At 42.5% G+C, this 21,489-nt stretch overlaps 2 protein-coding genes across 3 annotated transcripts; one reads left to right on the top strand and one right to left on the bottom strand.

Annotated features, from left to right (window-relative positions):
* Positions 1-1,550: 1,550 nt before the first annotated feature.
* On the bottom strand, positions 1,551-6,534 carry LOC133130673 (oocyte zinc finger protein XlCOF6-like). Its single transcript, XM_061245418.1, has 2 exons — positions 6,469-6,534; positions 1,551-4,198 (listed from the first exon to the last, which is right to left on the bottom strand). Exon 2 carries the CDS (start codon positions 4,163-4,165, stop codon positions 2,399-2,401), a length of 1,767 nt encoding a protein of 588 aa, XP_061101402.1. The 5' UTR covers positions 4,166-4,198; positions 6,469-6,534; the 3' UTR covers positions 1,551-2,398.
* Positions 6,493-20,690, top strand: gtf2h1 (general transcription factor IIH, polypeptide 1). Of its 2 annotated transcripts, none has more exons than XM_061245420.1 (15): positions 6,493-6,743; positions 10,161-10,351; positions 10,997-11,189; positions 12,205-12,367; positions 13,488-13,581; positions 14,772-14,921; positions 15,399-15,478; positions 15,595-15,722; positions 16,041-16,128; positions 16,703-16,791; positions 17,596-17,713; positions 17,826-17,916; positions 18,173-18,288; positions 19,629-19,721; positions 20,142-20,690. In XM_061245420.1, the coding sequence occupies exons 2-15, from the start codon at positions 10,198-10,200 to the stop codon at positions 20,226-20,228; spliced, it is 1,644 nt and encodes a 547-aa protein (XP_061101404.1). In that variant the 5' UTR covers positions 6,493-6,743; positions 10,161-10,197; the 3' UTR covers positions 20,229-20,690. The 2 variants fall into 2 exon arrangements, with proteins under 2 accessions (XP_061101404.1, XP_061101403.1); XM_061245419.1 differs by having other exon boundaries at positions 6,505-6,743; positions 10,196-10,351.
* Positions 20,691-21,489: the final 799 nt, after the last annotated feature.

The following is a 21,489-nucleotide window of genomic DNA, read 5'->3' as shown; positions in this document are numbered from 1 at the left end:
GCGAGCCATGACAGGCAGCCAGTGGAGGGAAGTAAGCAGGGGGGTGACGTGTGAGTATTTGGGAAGGTTGAAGACCAGACGAGCTGCTGCATTCTGGATGAGTTGGAGGGGTCTGATGGCGGACGCTGGGAGGCCAGCCAAGAGGGAATTGCAGTAGTCCAGGCGGGACAGAACCATCGCTTGGACCAGGAGCTGGGTCGAGTAGGGGGTGAGAAAGGGGCGGATTCTCCGTATGTTGTATAGGAAGAACCTGCAAGACCGGGTCACCGCCGCAATGTTCTCGGAAAGGGACAGTCTGCTGTCCATCACCACGCCGAGGTTCCTTGCACTGGGTGACGGCGTGAGTGTGGTATCCCCGAGGGAAATGGAGAGATCCAGATGGGGAGAGGCATTAGCAGGGATGAATATCATTTCAGTTTTACCTGGGTTGAGCTTTAGATGGTGGTTGTCCATCCAGCTCTGGATGTCCCTCAGGCAAGCAGAGATACGGGCTGAAACCTGCGTATCAGACGGCGGGAACGAGACGAAGAGTTGGGTATCGTCCGCATAGCAGTGGTAGGATAGCCCATGTGCAGTGATCACAGGGCCAAGGGAGCGAGTGTAGAGAGAAAAAAGAAGTGGGCCAAGGACTGAGCCCTGGGGAACTCCTGTGGCGAGGGGCCGAGGTGTCGATACCGAACCAGCCCAGGCAACCTGGAAGGAGCGACCAGAGAGGTAGGACTCAATCCAGTCCAGGGCTGTGCCACAGATGCCCGTTGCTGACAGGGCAGACAGGAGGATGGAGTGATCCACAGTGTCGAAGGCAGCAGAGAGATCTAGAAGAATGAGGACAGAGGAGAGGGAGGCTGCTCGTGCGGCATGAAGTGACTCACTGACGGAGAGGAGCGCAGTCTCTGTCGAGTGGCCCGATCTGAAGCCAGACTGATGGGGGTCTAGCAGGTTGTTGTTAGAAAAGAAGGAAGAAAGTTGAGTAGAAGCGGCTCGTTCTATAGTTTTAGAAAGGAAAGGAAGAAGAGATACCGGGCGGTAGTTCTGGATGATGGAGGGATCCAGGGTAGGCTTTTTTAGCAGCGGAGTGATGTGGGCCCTCTTGGAGGATGCCGGAAAACAGCCGGAAGACAGGGAGGAGTTGACAAGGGAGGTGACAAATGGGAGAATGTCAGGTGTGATAGTTTGGAGAAGAGAAGAGGGGATAGGGTCAAGGGCACAGGTTGTAGGGCGGTGGCAGAGCAGGAGTTGAGAAACATCAGAGTCCGTAAGGGGGGAGAAAGTGGAAAAGGAAGGGATGGGCCTAGAGGGGGGGAAGGGCACTATATCATCTGATATAGAGCTGAACCTAACGCTGACAGTCTGCACTTTAACCTCATATTCATTTTCTTTCAAATGTAATGTGCTAGTGTACACAGCCAAAGCAACAAATGTGCCATCATCTCAATCCTACTGAATTTAACTATCTTGCACAGTCTGTCAGAGAGACCAAATCAGCTCACAGGGCAATTGATGCACAGCATGGAAAAATAAAGAGAAAAATAAATAAATAAATCCTCAACTTTACATATTTTAGCTGACATGCAAAGTACAGCCTCTAAATTGGCAATAAAATAACTGAAAAGGCCAGAACTGTCAAGTTCATTACCAGAATACAGAGTTTAATTCTACAGCATGTCCAGTTTTCACACAAGTCAATTTCATAATCACAACCTATCAGCCAATCAACAATGAATTACATTTACAAGGAATCAAAAGTACATTAAGAACACAACAGTCACATTGCTTGCTTTAAAAAGATAAAATAAAGGAAAATGGGATTTCAGTGTGTCCCAGTCATTGTCATGCATCTGTCAAGGCAAGGTATATCAAAAGGATAACTTTAAAATGCACCTTTTACTCATTTAACTCTAACCACACATCTACCAAATATACATTTTGAAAAGGATGTTTTTATTTTATTTGTGAGGCCATTCTGGAAATCTTTTGAAGAATACTTCCTACAGAAATTATATAATGTAAAGGACGCTTTCACTCAACACTTCCCAATGAGGAAATCTGTCAGTATGTCCATCAGCAGGAGATGTTTTTTGGTCATGAAAATGAGTACTGATCTTCAATTGGGATTTTCACTTATTTGGGAGAAGAACACTTAAAATGTGTCGCTTTTTTCATCCGTGTGGGCACTGGTGTGAAGTTACAAAAATATTTTCTTTCTATAAAATGCATCCATGTTGCACACGTGCAGTTTTTTCCATTGGTAGAAAGAATCTAGTGGAAATGTAAGGCACTTATTTAGGAAAAACACTTCCCACACCGAGAACATGTCAAGGCTTTTCACCCCAATGATTTCTCATGTGGCTAGTTAAATGACGTGGGAAAAGCACTTCACACAGTGAACACATTTGTTTTATTTTTCACCTGTATGAATTCTCTGGTGGCTCTTTAAACCATCTTTACGGGAAAAGCATACCCCACAATGAATACATTTGTAGGGCTTTTCACCTGTATGAATTCTCTGGTGGGTTTTTAAGTTGGATTTTGTGTAAAAACATTTCTCACACTGAGAACATGTGTAGGGCTTTTTACCTGTATGAATTTGCTGGTGTGTATTTAAATTATATTTAGTTTTATAACTCTTCTCACACTGTGTACACTCGTAGGACTTTTTACCTGTATGAAATCTCAGGTGTCTATTTAGATCAGATTTTGTTTTAAAACACTTCTCACACTGTGTACAATTGTGCGGCTTTTCATCCGTATGAATTATTTGGTGGCTGTTTAAATTAGATTTATGGGAAAAGCATATCCCACAATGAATGCATTTGTAGGGTTTTTCACCTGTATGAATTCTCTGGTGGGTTTTTAAGTTGGATTTTGTGTAAAAACATTTCTCACACTGAGAACATGTGTAGGGCTTTTTACCTGTATGAATTCTATGGTGTGTATTTAAATCAGACTTAGTTTTAAAACATTTCTCACACTCTCTACACTTGTTGGGTTTTTCACCAGAATGAATTCTCTGGTGGCTTCTTAAGTGAGATATATGGCAAAAGCACTTCCCACATTGAATACATTTGTAGGGCTTTTCACCCGTATGAATTCTCAGGTGACCTACTAACTTGGACTTTTGCGTGAAACATTTATCACATTGTGTACACTTGTGTGACTTTTCAACTGTATGAATTCTCAGATGGATATTTAACTGAGATTTTCTGAAAAAACACTTCTCACACAGAGTACACCTGTATGGCTTTTCACCTGTATGAATTCTCATGTGTTTATTTAATTCATATTTCGTTTTAAAACACTTTTCACACACACTACACTTTTCACCTGCGTGAATGGTCAGGTGGCTTTGCAAATTATATTTTGTATTAAAACACTTCTCACATTGAATACATTTGTAGGGCAGGTGAGCCATTAAACCTGATTTTTTCATAAAACATTTCTTACATTGTGTACACTTGTGTGGCTTTTCAACTGTATGATTTTCACCTGTATTTCTATTAATGATCTTGTTTTGAGAGAAATTCAAAAGGATTGGGTTTTCAAAAGGATTTTCATTGTTTTTATCACAGTGATGATTTAAGTCAGGACACTGGGTTGGCAGATAATGGGTTTCTTCTTTTTTACAGTTTGAAATTGTCTCTCCTGCACATTGCCATGGTTCAACCTGATCTTTCAGATCAACACCAGCTCCATCCATCACAGTGTTCATGAGATCACTCACTAAACTTTCACTGGATTCACACTTAATTTTATCAGATTTCATATCAAAATCCTGCAAGTCACTGATCTGTTCTGCCTTAAGGTATCCTCCATCATCAGTCTCTGTTTTGATGTGGTCAGGATGCAGATGGGTTTCATATCCAAGCTCTGTACTGTCATGGCTCTCTGTCTTAATAAGATCCCCAGTGTGGGTGGAGCCCAGATCAGTTTCTGTTTTTATCACTGATGTGTGCAGGTGCACATCACTGACCCTGCTGTGTGCTGTAACACACTCTGGCTCCAGTGTGTTGAGTCCTGGTGTAGTACACTCAGTCTCTGACTCTGCCATGTGGACAGCCTCCAGTCCACTGAGTTCCTCTTCTTTCAGTCTGATCCTGTGCCGCTCAGTGAGCTCTGGTAGTGTTGTCTCAGTGTCCTGTCTCAGACAGACTCCTGCCTGCATCATACTGCTGCTCAAAGGTGTGCAGAAGTGCAGCTCCTGGAGGGAAACAGGGGAAGGGATTCAGCCTGAATCAAACAATATGTCTAATGTTTTGGGGCAATTCGCCCCCCAAAAGAAAACTTTATGCTTGCACTAACTATCTAGCTAACTAGCCATCTATGATGGCTAAACCCAATTTATTTAGCTATGTTTGTTAAATCCAAGGTTTTAAATGAGGCTTAAATAGGTTTCTTACTTGCAGCTTCTTATTCGTAATTCCCGGTCCATCTCAACTTTTTTTAAACTGGTTTCGCAACGACTTATTCGCGTTTGATCACTGATTCAGAACGCGTCAATCATCTTGGCCCACGCATTATGTTACACAACAAGATCGCACATTTCGGATAATGTCAAAGGAAAAATGTTGCATTAGAAAGGTGAGAGATTATTATTTTATTTCCCAAAAAGAGAACCACTGTACAGTAGGTGGCGTTAATGCACTCTAGCAAGCTAACAAACCGCCATAAAACATCAAAAGAAGACGAACATCGCCAGCTTCTCTGATGTCGAACTAGCTACCTACTACTAAGGATTACCTACTCCAGCTAATTGAGTAATCCGTTATGTAATCTTATGAACAGACATTTCAGGATGTTCAGGTAGTAACTTTTGAACCTCTAGACCACAGATCTGCATTTCAACTGGACCAGCTACCAGTTGTTATGCAGAAGGCTGTGGAGTAAATGGCTGGCATTTATATAGCGCCTTTATCCAAAGCGCTGGATGCTTTTACCGGCTGAGCCGATGTCACCCCATAACAATTGTGTTCCAGTTGAAATGTGATTGATCTGTGTCCAAGAGGTTTAAACCTGAGGTTAAGCACACTGCAATTGACCCTAAAGCTTTAAAGATCTCGATCTAACGTTACTGTACTTCAGGGGGTTGGGGTCTGTTGTGGTTATAACTGGGTTGTTTTAAATTAAACGTAGCCATGTTTGTCTACTGCGGCATGATATTAACTAGAATTAATTATCGAATCACGAATCATGTGGCTAAAATACCAATTATCAAGTAACTTACTAACATTAACAAATGAATAGAAATTAGGCTATCGTATCATGCAGGAAGTTTGTTTTCAACAAAACATAAACATTTAGTAATACGTGGCGACTCACCCCTTACCCTAACCCCCCCTTCGTTGATGATTATTTTACTTTAACTCAGTCATTTGCTTAACCTGATGTAAAATAATTTTCGTCCAATTCCACGTATATGTTGAAAGCACGACTTTGTAGAGCGGAATACGAGTTCAGCAGCACAAGATCGCAACAGAGTGACGCACATCCGGAAAGAACCTACTTTCCATAGTTTCCTAAAGCAAATCTCAAAATAAAAGTGCACGTTTTGCGTTTTAAGGGGAGTTGCCACAGCTGAATAGAGGGGGAATCCTTCCCTCTGATCAAAATTACATTTTTTTTATTTTTAAGGAACATATAGGCTACATTAAACCAGCACACATTTACTTATTTCTTAAAACACTTTCGGCCAGTTTCACCAACACAGATTAACTCAAGGCTAGACCTAAACTAAATTGTGTTTTGAATATACAAACTCAATTTATACAAACTAAGATTAATCTGTGTCCCTTTATGTTGCAGTGAATTGAGTCAGATATAATTTGATCATTTTTCTACTCACACACTAATGCAGAAAAATAAACATCTAAGACTAAATGCCTCTGACCTTCGCGCAGTACTGTACAATAGCATTTAATAGCCTAATTCTTCAATAAAAATGTAAAAAAATCCCCCTGTAATTCCATAGCTATTGAGCCATTCACCATATTGAATATTGAATGTGTCATTTTCGGATGAGAACTGTTACACAAGCATCCATAAACATTTGAATGTTATGGCAGTAACCTAGGGAAAATGCTGAAATCTGATAACAATGTTTTTTCATATTTTTTACAGTTTAACTAACATTAGCATAATAGCGGTAGCATTATAACATGTTCGCTAGTGAATCCTGTAACGGTTTTAAGCATTTTCATAATACGGAGATGAATTAACTCAGAAACAAGCTACAGGAAGGCTACCAGCACTCCTTCCGGTTTGAGAAACGCGGTCACGTGGTGCAAGCCCGTTCAATTCGGTTATTCTCACTGAACTGTATAATGGTCCCATGCGCTCTACGCTCTGAACGAAGTGACTCATTCGCCAGTCGTTATTTTGACTGGACGAATCGAAAGTCAACGATTCAGTAAAAAGAATCAATCACTAGAGCAAAGGAGGGTGGAATGAAAAATAATGGAACGCACGGCGCACCCCGAGAATGCAGCCATGCTCCGGAATTAGATGTGCTTGATGCCCCGCCTTTCCGGTGTGCTGCAATCAAACGTACTCGGAGAGATTGCTTAGCGCACTTCTCCGGATAGTATGGTGCCGAACGAGCAGTACTCGGCATTGGGAGCAAAGCAAAGTGCAAAGTGGGAAATCTGGCGATGTATGGCGTGTATACATTCTTGCAGCGCCACAACTAGCTAACTGTTACGTGTTCAAAAACAAAGGGAATCTTACTGTTAGCAATCTTTCAGCGCTCGGTGAGTTTGTGTTTCTGTTAGTTTGTGCAAAGCTAATGTTAGCTAGCTAACTATAGTTGGTTGACCTGGCGTGTTCATTTTTAGTTAACCAACACTGCAACTGTTAGCTAACGTTAGGTATCTAGCTAGCTATCTAACGCTGACTAACAGTGGAAACGATAGCTAAGTTTAATTTATGTAAACTAACGTTAGCTTAACTTAGGTGCTTGGCCTCACATAGCTAGCTAAGTGTTGTAACACAACAACATTAACGATTACTTATTTCTAGTTAACGTTACAGTTGGATTTTATTTTCATATGACATTTGCTAGCTAGACGATATGCTTAGCTCGCTGCTATCTAGATGGATAACAACATTTTGGAAGCTATTAATACTATTGTTGCTTTATCTTTGTTTTGTGGAGCTGCTCGTAAGTTAGCTAACGATACTTAGACTAGCTATCGCGTTAGGCACGAATACTAGTTTGGTGGTTCTAGGCTACATAGCTAACTAACTGGTATCCTTGTCTAACTAGCAAGCGAACCTGGCTTTACCTTTAACATTAGCCACAAAAAGTCCATAATTAATATAACGCGCGTCTTCTCTAATGTCTTGCCGGTAGAGTGGGGCACATTGGTGGGGGTACATTGGTGTACCTTTGTCATCTGCAACGTCTTCCCCGTAGAATGCGGAACGTGCTAGGCAGTTGGTTTTGTTTTTGCTAGCCACCTGAGGAGCCAACTGATTTCATGTGAGTTTTATTAAAGGCCAATTCCATTGGCAAACGCGATTTTCGAGTTGTATGGGTCAGTGACGTATTAGGTTTTCAAAAAGGCTAGAACAGCTTTTCTGTTATTTGCAACATTATGTAGGTATGCAGAAGAGCATCTCTGCATCATAACTCGTAAGTGGATAGGCTACAGCAGTAAAAGTCTAAAAAGAAGTCTAAATGCCTAATCAAGTGCTCACTGAGTGTAATAACATTGGCACTGTCAATGTCACACTGTATAAAAACAATACCTATTGAGAAAATTCTATCTTAAAGCCTATACATATGAAATGCATATATATATATATATATATATATATATATATATATATATATATATATTTAGCTAAGTTTCATAATGAGTGTTGTGGTAAAGCAATTCAATGTTTTATATGTATATATTTTAAATTAATTATGACTATTACCATATGACAGATTTTGTGTTTCTTAATGACACATTGTCATTTAGGACAAAATGTTCTGTAATACAACTGTCAATGGTTGTGTAAGCTCCACTTTCATCAATGCGGGGTGTAGGCCTAAATGTAAAGATACACATCTCTACATTTCACAATGCATTGGAGTCTCAGATCATCAGTTCCATTTCATTACTGAAATACAAACAGTTTTTGTATGTATAAGCTACATATGAGGAGGTAAGTCTCTGAACATTTAGTAATTTATATCAATATAACACATTACAGGAAAAGAGAAACAACTGATTGTGTTTTGCTTCTTGTTGCATCTCTTAAGCAAATCAGTAGGCAAGTAGCAGATTGTATCTTGCTTCCTCTGTTGATAGTTCTGTTGATGGCACCTGAAGAGACAGGGGCCCTCAAAAATATTGGAATATTGAAATGTATAGGAGGGGTGGCCAAATATAATACCTGTTCATGGGGCCCACAATTTCTAGCCATGCCCCTGGCTGGCCCTATACTGATGACTGCTGCTTATACATGGTAAACCCGCCCCTTCTCCTTGCTAACCTGTCTTTCCCTAGCAACAGCATTTGCCCTCATCTGTTAAAATGTTGAAAAATATAAAATAGTTCAGCATAGTGTATTAAGTGGTACAAATAGCATAATATGCGAATTCATCAATTGACATCAGAGAAAAGTAAGCTAAATTCATGTTGTCGTTCAGCAACATCAGTGACATTTTGGCGAAAAGATTTTACTGAATGACAAATTTCATACATTTCCTTTCTCAAGACAGTTGCTTGACTTCTTTACAACCATGACCTTGACCTTCACTGTTAAACTTCATTTTTTCACATGGAACTAAGTGTTTTAAATATATATAACTATATACACTTTCTTGATATGTTACTGGGTGACATGCAATGTTGTGATAAATTCCCCTCTCTGTGGTACCACTTATCTAAAACTGAGGAGTACAATTTTGAACTTGCCTCCACTTTCTGTGGTCCTCAGGTCCTGAGAGTGATCACCTAGCATGTCACATGATTAGCGTCATGTGATTTAAGTTCATTGGCTCCGTATGATTATATTACTCTAGGACATTGAGTGGCCACTTCCACCAGAATTTAACATCTGTTCAATGGTAGTTTTTCTCCTGAGAAATATGGTTTATCATTATGGTTGCTTATTGCCTATCCCAGACACTGAAACATTTGGATTTATGTGAATTAGATCAATAATTATAGAGAGAACTACAAATACCTACTTCCTTGTGTTCGGAAGACCGTGTTGGCTCAATGTTCTGAACTGCTATTCACTATGTTCCGAACAGCACCTGAAGCTCAACTGCTGCAGTTTTGCACTCTGTTGTGCCGACCAATCTCTATAAAATCTTTATCTATGAACCTTAACATTAATTAAAAACTGATACTGTCTATTTAAAAAGATGTGTATATGTGCATGAACAATTTTACAAGGAACACTTTTGGCAATCAGTAATTGAGCATTTTGAAAGGCAAACAAAAAGCAACATCAGCCGGTATTATAATTCTCAATGTAAATATGGATATGTCGTTTTCTAATGTCTCTGATTTGACTTATGTGCCGTCTTTGCAGTGGAAATGGCAGATGTTCAAAGTCATAATATGTGCAGCATGTGTAATCTAACTAGTGTGCAATGTCACATTCGAAATATAAATAAAATCATTGAACAAATTTGAATTTCAATGTTTCCAAGTCCAAAGTTTACCATCACCATAATAAACACGTAGTCTAATAAACACACTGCATAGTGGACAGACAAACACAAATACATTAATAACCTTCTTAAATTTATTTTTATTCATATTTTTACTCTTACTGAGATTTTAATCAAACAAGACTCCTAGGAAACCTGCGGTAATGCTGGTTCTTAAGGAGATGCATTTGTCACATCTCAAAACTTATCACTTGTGTTTTTGATATTGATAACCTAATTCCCCAGTTTTCCCATTTCTCTACCTCATTAATTGTATTTTGCATTTTCTTCATAACGTAACGGACATTTTGAGACATTTGTGGGTGAACTGCCTCTAATGTTCTTGTGATGCGTCTTAAGTCTGTTGTGTGTTGTGACATGTTCTTGTGATGGGTGTTATTTGTTGTGACATGTTCTTGTTTTGTGTCTTAAGCGTGCTGTGTGTTGTGACATGTTCTTGTGATGTGTCTTAAGCGTGTTGTGTGTTGTGTTCCTGTCCTGGCGGACGCAGCACTGATCCGGACGTGTGTTATGTGCTGTCTGTAGCCATGGCAGCCTCGTCTGAGGAGGTGCTGTTGGTGGTGAAGAGGGTTCGGCAGAAGAAACAGGACGGCACTCTCTACCTGATGGCCGAGAGGATCGCGTGGGGCCCGGATGGCAAGGACCGCTTCACCGTCAGCCATCTCTATGCAGATATCCGCTGTGAGTCCAGACTCCTCTCTGTGCAGATATCCGCTGTGAGTCCATCATTATTCAGATATCTGCTGTGAGTCCAGACTCCTCTCTATGCAGATATCCGCTGTGAGTCCAGACTCCTCTCTGTGCAGATATCCGCTGTGAGTCCATCATTATTCAGATATCTGCTGTGAGTCCAGACTCCTCTCTATGCAGATATCCGCTGTGAGTCCAGACTCCTCTCTGTGCAGATATCCGCTGTGAGTCCATCATTATTCAGATATCTGCTGTGAGTCCAGACTCCTCTCTATGCAGATATCTGCTGTTGAGTCCAGTCGCCTCTCTATGCAGATATCCGCTGTGAGTCCATCTTTATTCAGATATCCGCTGTGAGTCCAGTCTCCTCTCTATGCAGATATCTGCTGTGAGTCCAGCCTCCTGTACACACGCAGGCAAAATAAACACACACTCAGAGACATAAAAACATTCTCACCCACACACAGAATTGACATTGCTGTAACTGCAATTCTGCACATGCAGGTGGGTATTCAGTGTGCGTCCCACCCACACACACACAAGCATGCAGGTGGCCTCTTTAGCTAGACAACATGATGACAAATGTCGTGTGCAGTGAAAGCGCAGCACCTGTCACATAAACACATTTTTAAACAGGTCAGAAGATCAGCCCGGATGGCAAGGCCAAGATCCAGCTGCAGCTGGTCCTCCACACTGGTGAAAGCAGCACGTTCCACTTCGCGAACGAGACCACAGCCCTCCGGGACCGCGACGCGACCAAGGACCTGCTGCAGCAGCTTCTGCCCAAGTTCAAGAAGAAGGCCAACAAAGAGCTGGAGGAGAAGAACCGGTGAGGATCACGTGAGCCCCCACAGCCACCGTAGTCTCACTTTTGGTATTCCAATTTGGCGAACTATCACTGTTGACAGGAAAGCCAAAATCATCTTCTCCTTCTCCTATTGGCACTGCGGATATTAAGTTATTCTGATAAACTTCTGCTCTAGCTTCGTCAATTTTCATAATTTTATTTTTTATTATCTTTGTTCATGCTCAATGAGGACCATGATACTTAATGCAACTGCTCCTTGTACTTTAAAACTGCATTTTCTTTTATTTTCAAATTGTCTGTTTTTTGTGTGTGGCTGATAATACTGCTTCTTCAGTTGTCCCACATTTGATGTGTTCAATTAGCTTAGGAATCGTGATGAATTTCTATAGCCATACTCTTGTTTAGGCTGCACCATTCTGAAGACTTGAGACTTGACTCGGACTTTCATTTGATGACTGAAGCATAATTGGGTAATGCAACTCCACATCTGAATGGCTGAAGATGAACAAAATGAAAGTTTTTGAGAAGCTTGTCTTAAGTCCAATAGAGAGGCTATTGCAGGACCTGAAATGATTCATTCATGCTTGAAAGCCTACCAATTGCCCTAAATTAAAGCAGTTATGACAAGAGTGGGCAAAAGTTCTCCAATGCCGAAGTGAAAGATTATCAAAGTGTTTGGTTGCAATTATTGCTCCTAAAGGTGGTGCAACTAGTTATGATTAAAGGGGCTATTACTTAATCACAGGGGTGATTTGTGTGTTTTACTTGGTCATTAAATAAATTAAATTATAATGAAAAAATGTGGTCTAATATTAAATTTCATCAAGATCTGAAACCACTCAGTGTGACAAATATGCAGTAATAGAGGAAATCAGAAATGGGGGGGGGGGGGAAGTACTTTTTCAAACAGCACTGTAAATGGACAAATGCATGAACAGAGATAAATGATTGAATGGCTTTATGAGTATGATGGAATAATAGGACTTGAAACTGGCATATCATTGGACACTGGAGCTCATCCAGCCTCTGCCCCCAGAATGCTCCAGGAGGACCCAGTGCTGTTCCAGCTCTACAAGGACCTGGTGGTGAGTCAGGTGATCGGCGCCGAGGAGTTCTGGAGCAATCGGTTGAGCTACATCTCCATGGACCACTCCCTTTCCAACATCAAGCAGGAAGTTGGGATCTCTGCAGCTTTTCTGGTAAGCCCCAAATATGGCTGTTCGCAGTTTCACTCATCCAAATGCATAAAAATGATGGTTGTATTTAGTAAGCAACACAGATGCTCAAACAATATACTTCTATTTCAATATATGTTTCTATTAATTAATTTTTTTTTTTTAATTCTGAAAGTAGGTATCAAAATTATTGTCCCCCGTAACAATTGTTGTAAATAAAATCAAAACAAACTTCAGCTGCCAATACCACTTTATTGTCATAGTTAATCTCGGTGTAAAAACTATATTGTCATTCCACAACTTCCTGTTTCACTATGGTATGAAAACGATGGAACACACATTGAAAATTCCCTTTGTCATCTATCAGCATGGGTAAAGGCAAAGAACTGTCAATTCAAAATAAACTGATTGTAATTGACCTTCCCAAGTCTGGTAATTGCTGCCAAAAATACATAAATAAATAAAAAACATATGGAATGGTTGTAAACTTTCCAGGAAGAGGATGCAAGTGCATGTTGTCCCCACAGATGCTAAAGAAGATGGTGAGGGAGGTCATAAAGTAACCCAGGGTTACCGCTCAAGACATTGTTTGCATCTTGGGGTCGCCAAATCTCAAAAACCACATGATTCAATGTAAACATTTAAAGAATTCCCATTTTTTTTGTTGGGAGATTAAATCTTTTAGAAGAGACTACTTTTCAGGCGTATATTGTCAGTGCTTTCATGTGTCCACAAGATTGTGCACAGTCCAAAATGCAATGGCCTGTGTCATTCTGTGTGTGCGCTAGGTTCAGTCTTGTCACTGTTTGGCCTGTGTCATTCTGTGTGTGCTGTGTTCAGTCTTGTCACTTTGTTTAGCCTGTGTCATTCTGTGTGCGCTAGGTTCAGTCTTGTCACTTTGTTTGGCCTGTGTCATTCTGTGTGTGCTGTGTTCAGTCTTGTCACTTTGTTTAGCCTGTGTCATTCTGTGTGTGCTAGGTTCAGTCTTGTCATTTTGTTCAGCCTGTGTCATTCTGTGTGTGTGTGCTGTGTTTGGTCTTGTCACTTTGTTCAGCCTGTGTCATTCTGTGTGTGTGTGTGTGTGTGTGTGCTGTGTTTGGTCTTGTCACTTTGTTTAGCCTGTGTCATTCTGTGTGTGCTGCAGGCTGACATCAGGCCGCAGACAGATGGTTGCAATGGCCTGAAATACAACCTCACCTCTGACATCATTGAATCCATCTTCAGAACATACCCTACAGGTGAGGTGCGGTAGGCAACCCGTCATGGGATCTTAATGGAAAGGTGCCACTGAGGGGAGCCATGTTTTCTGTAATGTCTTGCATCAGTCTCAGTTGCATGAAAATTAAGCACTGTGCTCAAAGATTGCAGTTTGTCTTTCAGAGTGTGTTTTTGTCCCAAAGTATTATTTTATATTTTAGGCGTACAGTGCCGTGAAAGTTGCAGATAATTGCTCTCACTGTGCTTCAGTTGGAGTCCCAGAGTCCTTTCCAGACTGATATATTTCAAGAAGCTTTTCTGGGATATCATCTTATTGTGGCAGACTGCTAGAAAACCTGCCAGTTCTGTGAAGGGGGGGGGGGGGAATTCCTCCACATTGATGTGAAGGACTGATATGAAATTTAAGGAAGTGTTTGTTTTATAGTTATTGCAGCATGCACGGCAGATTATTATTCCAACACAGTCACCCTGCGACATCATCAGAAACGAGTGCAGAACATACATACACACAAACCAAAAACAAGTTCAGACATTATAGTGAGTGGGACAGCTTTTAAAATTAAATGAATTAAGAGTCTAAAACCATTAGAATAACAAATAACAATCATACATTATAATGAGCATGGTAGCATCGCGTTGGTTGGCACTTCCATTCAAAACAGCCAATTTTGAACCTCTATCTCTATTTTCTTTTGGGAAAAATAACTCAAATTAAATCCAGCAAAGGACAATTCAGAAATGTATGTTCTTTTTGTAATTTCATGACTGTACATTTTATTAAATTTTAATGAGACCTCAACATTTCAATGATGAATTGTCCATAGACATAACGTGGCGAGACACAATGCTAACTTGAATGATGCTAACCAAACTCACTGCTCAGCCGCATTATTGCGTGCTGGTCTTCGCTAGATAACACAGATAGGCGACCAGCAGTCAGTCCAAAGTGGAAAGCAAGCTCTCGATTCATGAAAACGTGTTGGATGCAGTAAAACAGGAGCAAGAGAGCAGCTTCATTGGCGTACATAAATGAAAAACGTAAGACATTATCTTTGGCTGGGAAAGTAGGCCTGAGATAGCAACGTAGCGTATACCTCAGTCTTCTGGTGAACTGTATGTAGAACATTCTAGAAAGTGTAAAAATACTACTGTATGTAAATGGCTCTCTTCTGTAATACTAGAAATCTCAACCGAATGTTTTTCTTTCCAGTGAAACAGAAATATGCTGAAAATGTGCCGCACAACCTGACTGAGAAAGAGTTTTGGACCAGGTTCTTCCAGTCTCACTATTTCCACCGAGACCGGATCAGCACCGGGTTGCAGGACCTCTTCTCCGAGTGTGCCAAGCAGGATGAGCAAGGTACCGTTTGGGCCAACCGTGTGGTTGTCTTCTTGCCCGACTTGCGGTAGGGGTTCTCTCTATAGTTAGTGTGGTTGCCTCAGCAACGCACAGCCTATTCTCTTGCATACTTATTATTTAACTTTCTGCCTAAATTCCTGCATGCTTCTCAGCTATGACGGTTCTGACATTTTTCTTTTTTCCTACACGTGTAAAGTAGTGTGCTGGTTTTACAATTGTTGGCACCCCTGGATTAATACTTTGTGCATACACCCCTGGCAAAGGGGTCTTTTCCAATAATTTGTGATGAGCAGTACCAAGTGGCATGTTTAACTGGCATGTTTATGTATTTTTGTGCGCATTACCAGACTTCACAGTCAAATACCTTCGGTCCTTTCTCAATTGAGGCCTTTTCCCATGCTGATTGTTGACAGAGGGAATTTGCTGGTCAGAAATCCTTGTGTGTGGGCTCAGTGTGAAATCAGGGTGTCTTTGCAGGTTTAAAGTCCATGGTGGTCCAAGGAGTGAAAAACCCCCTGGTGAACCTTCTCTGCCTGGAGGACAAGTCGCTAGATGAGGTCAGGAAGTCCTGTTTTGTAATTCTGTTCTTGTGTCTGTTTATCCTAACGGCCGTGACCGCTGACACTGTGCGGATCTTAAAACAACGTTGTCCGGCTGTCGTCTTCGGTTGCAGGGTTACGGGGTTGCCACGGCGCCCTCTGCTTCACAGGGGAACAAGGTGAAGGAGAACAGCAACTCTGCCATCATCAAACGCTTCAACCACCACAGCGCCATGGTGCTGGCTGCAGGGCTGCGTAAACAGTGAGTATGCGCGATGAGGTGGAGAGCGAGAGAGAGGGATAGTGGCAAATTGTACGCAGATGTACGCATTGCTGTCACGTTGGACAGATCGGTGTGAAGAAAGTGTGCCAGATACACAGCCATGTTTAAAAAATAATAATAATAATAATAATTTAATTGATGAACTCTAGTCACTGTCGAGTGAAGCAGAGAGCCAAAGAAATCAGGTTGCATTGCCTTTGCCCTTCTATTCAGTGACACTGCCAGTTCACCATGTTCTGTCTACTGGCATTCAGTGGCACTGCCAATTCACCTTGCTCTGTCTGTGGGTCCCTGCAGGGAGGCGGTCAATGACCAGGCCAGTGAAACCAGCAGCATGGATGGCAACTCCAGGGACTCTGACTACTTCCAGCCGCCCGTGAAGAAGGTACTGGAGCTGGCACGGTTTCTGGTCCACTGCGCTATCCTGATCACCTTCCATTGTGAGAATCGGAGGTCTAATGGGGCTCTTGATGGTGCAATAAAGCACAATATGAACATTGCTATTGTAGACCTTTTGCAACTGAAACCTCTCCTGGAGCCTCCAAATTGGGTGTGCATAAGTTTATTCTCCACTGAAGCTGGTTTTATCAAATGGGAAAGCTCAACAGAAGTACAATCAAAGGAAACGGGAGGGTGGTGAGTGTGTGAAACTGCCGCATCCTGGCCAAGTCCATTACTGGAAAGTAGCATGCACCAATCAGTTTGCAGGAAGATTGTCAAAATGATTAGTTTTCCAGGCACATTATCAGCATCTGCAATCAGAACAACCATCGGCCTGTATGATCACCGCAGTGTTTAAGCCCTGCATTCTTACATCAGCTTGAAAGGGCTCAGACAAGCGTCTTCTCTTTTCAGACCGGGGTTCGAACCACCGACCTTGCGGGTCCTGTACCAGTCTTGTACCGGAACCAATATGCTCCAGGCCGCCCCCGTCTTATGTGTGTCTTTCTTTCTCCCAGGTAAAGTTGCAGGAAGCAATAGAGTATGAAGACTTGCAGGATAAGACTGGGCTGAAGATGGTCTCCCTGAACTTGAAGAAATCTGACAGGTAGTGGGGCTTATGTTCTTTCAAGAGTCGTTTCTTTTTTTTTTTTTCCTCTGTGAACTAATTTCTCTTGTCTGTATAAGTCTGAAATGATATAACTGCCAGACAAAAAAATACTGTTTGTCAGCTGCATTCTATTGTGGCACTCCAGATTGCTGGGGCAGAGCAGTGCCACTTGCGTAATGGTAAGGGAAACACTGCAAGTTTATTGTGCAATGGCGTGTGGAAGATATTACAGAAATTGTACTACTTCTCTAGATGGTGTAGATGCTTTTGGGGAAGCCTGTATAAATACGTGTAGATGGTATATTGTGGTGTGTTGTAATTTTATCACAGCAAAGGGCAGCAGAGAATGTAGCTCCCTGCTGTTCACGCAGTTGCTATGCAACACTAGTAAGCTCTTCTGTCCTGCCAAACTGGCTAGTAAGCTAGCATTAGTGAGAAAACAAGCGTTTATGCCATTTTGATCTTTATTTGCGTGTTCCCGTTGTGAACATCGAAAGGCTGTCCAGCATCAGTGGGGTCACGTTGTGGAGGTCCTACCACCTCCTCTGGCCAGCTAGTTTCACCTCCTCTGGCCTGCTAGTTTCAGTTGCCCGAGAGCACTCTCACTCTTGGTTACCGACAAATCTCTCTCGCCTCAACACCTGCATCGGATAGTGTCTGGATCTTAGGGAGGTGGACGCAGCAGCAAATCCTGGCTGCATGCGACATTTTTTCATTTGGACTTGAATGACTGTGGTATGTCTTTCTCATCACTGTTGTTAACTGCTATTTGGTAATTAAAGCTTCTCTGTGACCCTCCAGGTACTTTCACGGGCCTGTGCCAATGCAGTCCCAGAACTACACCACCAGCCAGGACATCATCAACGCTGTGAGCTGCATCAAGCAGGAGATGGCCAGCTACAAGCCCTGTCTTACTCAGGTGAGGTGACTTCCGGTCCAGCTGTACCAACCTAGGTCTCCCCTCAGTGAACACAGGCAGAGTGACTTGGTGCAAGCCGTTCACGCTTTTATCTGCCTTGTCTGTGCCGTAGGTAATGTCCAGCAGCTCAGCCAGCTCTGCCTGCGCTGCCCTCTCCCCTGGGGGCCTCCTCATGCAGGCCGGGACTCAGCAAGCCATGAACCGTATGTCTCCCCTTCTCTCCCCACGCAGTCGCCGTTCAGTTATATACTGTACAGCGGGTTGGTTAGAGCGGATTCACTTTGATAAAAATAAAATAATCACTTGTGGCTCAGTTTGAGATGCAGCCATATTCTGTAGTCTGAAAAAGAAAATCAGAGGGTCAGCCTAAGGTACAACTTAACGAGTAGAACAGAAGTCCCTAGGGTAATGCACAGCGGCTAGTTGAGCGTATTGTCTGAGCTGGTGTGTGTGTTGCAGACATGGTGCCCAGCGAGGAGGAGGTGGAGCTCAAACACATTTACATGGCTGCAGGAGAGCTGCTTCGCCACTTCTGGTCCTGTTTCCCCGTCAACACCCCCTTTCTGGAGGAGAAGGTGACCTTCGAGCCAACCTTTTTAAACACACTGTCGTTGACTTGTATGCATTTTATATACCAGGCACTCTGAAAGTACAGGGCTATGACATTGTAATGGTGCGCACGGGATGGGTTACATTGATGTAAATGTAATAAAGGGTTCTGGTTAATGTGCAGGCTTGCTAAATCTGGCTTGTACAGGATTGTATGGGCCTCTGTGCATTATCAGTCATTTCCATAGTCCACATTTTGTATGAATGCACTGGCAATTTTACTTCTGTCATAATTAAATTTATTACATAATGAGAGCCGTGTAATAATTTTGTCAAGAAATGAACTTGACACCAGAAGGACCAGAGGCAATGTCATCTTTGGAAATGAAAATGACTCCAACCCTGTCAATGCTCCGAGAGACATTCTACGATCCTCTGTCTCATATCTCCGCTCAGCTCCTTGGACCTTGCCATTGTAAAGTGTGTTGGTCAAACCAGTGGGTGCTGTGAAACAAGCCCTTTTTATGTCAGCACAGAGAAGCTAGCAGCTGTAGACATTCATGATCAAGTTGAGAGGCCTTGGCACCAAGTTAAATGACATTTTGGAACTTTCAGCATAACAAAATTAGTCATCGAAGTAGGTGTGTGTATACGTTTGACCGTGACGGTTTCAGAAAACCCACAATAAATGAAAACTTGTCTGCTAAATTTGTGATTTCGTTTTGTAGTAAAGATACAGGCTGTACAATCATTCTGCCCCAGAAAAAGTCAAGTTGTAGAAATCAAGCTCAATACTGCGACAATATGCATGTCCGTTATGTTGGTGTATGTAACCCTTTTGACACAACAGAATCACTAAATATCTTTATTGTTGATGTTTTTGTAAGTAATGTCCTTCAGTTATTTGTGTGGTTGCTTTAAATGTCTTTGCTGGCTAATGGTAGCTTTGACTGGTCTGGGAACCATTCTCATGGAGATCAACACGTGTTGCATGCATAACATGGGCGGAAGTGCTAGTTTTTCGCTGGCTAAATAAGTAGAATTCAGTGGAGGCACAGTACATTGGCTCTGGCGGTAAGAGCAGTAATCTGGCAGTCGGAGGGCCCCAGTTGTGTTGAAGTGTCCCTGAGCAAGACACCTAACCCCCATTTGCTCCTGACGAGCTGGGTGGTGCCTTGCATGGCAGCTTGTTGTTGTTGTTTTGTGTGTGTGCGTGTGTGCATGCGTGCTATATAAATGCCAACCATTTACCATTTGTAAATTTCAAACTTGTAAATTTGTAAACTTCTTGCAAGACAAGAAAAAAAAATGTTTTCACCCTGGTCAGCCCTGATGGTAAATGACAGTTTTATCTTGCTCTGAGCAGTTGGTGAAGATGAGGTCCAACCTGGAGAAGTTCCAACTGACTAAGCTCCGGCCGTTCCAGGATAAGGTCCAGAGGCAATACCTGAGTGTAAATGTAAGCAATACTACCACCCACACCACCACCCTAATTCTCATCTGTCAGAAGAACTATGTTGTGATTTTATGCGTTTTTTTTGTTGCGTGTTTGTTAGGGCTGCACAATATAACGTGCATTAGTTATGACAATGAAACTAAAATGTAATGAATATGATCACATCCGTTTTTGATAAATAAGATCACTAGTTTCCTGCGAGGACAGACAGAGATACCACGTGTGGTTTACTGCATCATACGCCATCAAAGGCAAATTTATTTCTGTAAATACACAGCTAAGAGAATTCTTTTGAGTGATCAAAAAATGGACAAATGGAAACAAAAAGATTCACAGTGATCTCTCAGACTAGGCCTGGGGCCTGTAGTCAACTGTTTCCTGCCTGTGGATGAAAAGGCAATGGTGTCTGTCGTCTCTCCGCAGCTCACGGGTCACATGGAGGAGATGCTGCAGACTGCGTACGGTAAGTTCCATGCCTGGCAGACCCACAACATGCTGAGGAAGACCTGAGAGGAGGAAGAGGAGGAGGAGTAGAGGAGGAGTGGTGGATACCCAGAAAAGAGGGACCGGACTCTCTGTCCTCTCCAAGGCTGGCCACTGGGTTCCACGGGACGTGATCTTCTGATCGGACACGAGCCACCCGGAAAACCCACTGAATCGCGTGTCAGTCGAGAGACGCACTGGAACGTTGCCAATTTACTTTCCTTTTGTGCGCACTGTTCCCTGTTGGTCCCAGTCAATGGCAAGTCATCTGGGTCTTCTGCCGGGCGACTGTACTCGGGTGCAATTGATGAAAACGGTTTCCACGTCAGCCACGGTTTGGTCTCAGGATTACCGTGTCTTTCCACGCGAGTGAAAGCAGGTCTGTATAGCAGAATGCCTGGAAGAGGCCTCCTGAGGGCTTCGTCTGGCGGGGGAACCGAGTCTCTGGGAAATGGGGAGAGGAGTGAATAAAGCAATACTGTAATGTTCTGCCCGAGTCCATGTCGCTTTTATTTACTACTATATTCACCTTTTTCTTTTTTTTCCCACACATAAACTGAAAATCCAGTACGGTGAAGTTCCTGGGGACCTTCTGAATTGTTACTCAGTGATCAAGAGTAGTGGGGTGGTCATGGCCGCCACCATCCCAGAATTTTATCAAGATGTGCCATTTTCTTGATTAGATGTTTAGAGTGATTATTATCCTTGAGAGAAGCAGGGTGTGCTGGCTTTTGTTTTCACCTTCAAACAAGCAACCGATTCAGACCCAAGAAACCAGGTGAGGCGAGTTAACTGATCAATTAAAGCAGTCGATTACACAGTTAAGTGCTGAGTAACAACAAAAGGCAGCACACCCTGCGGCTCTCCTGGACCAGGGTTGCAGGCCACTGGCTAATAGCTAAACTTTGGCAACTTATATTTGTGAGCCTGTTTCATGTCCGCTCAGGAATGCACAGGCAAACCAATCTTCTCCACAGCAATCTTCTTCATCTCTTAACTTTCCCAACCCGGAGGACACTGGTCCTAGCTGCTGCAGGCAGATTGCCAACATGTTGTGCTGAGGCACATTGCAATGAGACTGAAACATTTATTGGCCGTTCATTCTTGATGCCATCAAGGTACCAGACCCAATCGATCTAAGTCTTGGTGTCCTAACTCGACAAAGTCAGAGCTGTCCGTCATATCGCTCAGCCTAGCTGAGGTAGGTTCTGTGATTTCTACGCTAATGTTACCGTATTTTCTGGGAGTGTCATGTGATCTCCTTGATGGTGATACCACAGTCTGAGGT

Source organism: Conger conger, chromosome 6 (genome assembly GCF_963514075.1).
Source record: "Conger conger chromosome 6, fConCon1.1, whole genome shotgun sequence".
NCBI lineage: Eukaryota > Metazoa > Chordata > Actinopteri > Anguilliformes > Congridae > Conger > Conger conger.
This window is presented reverse-complemented; position numbering and strand designations above follow the sequence as displayed.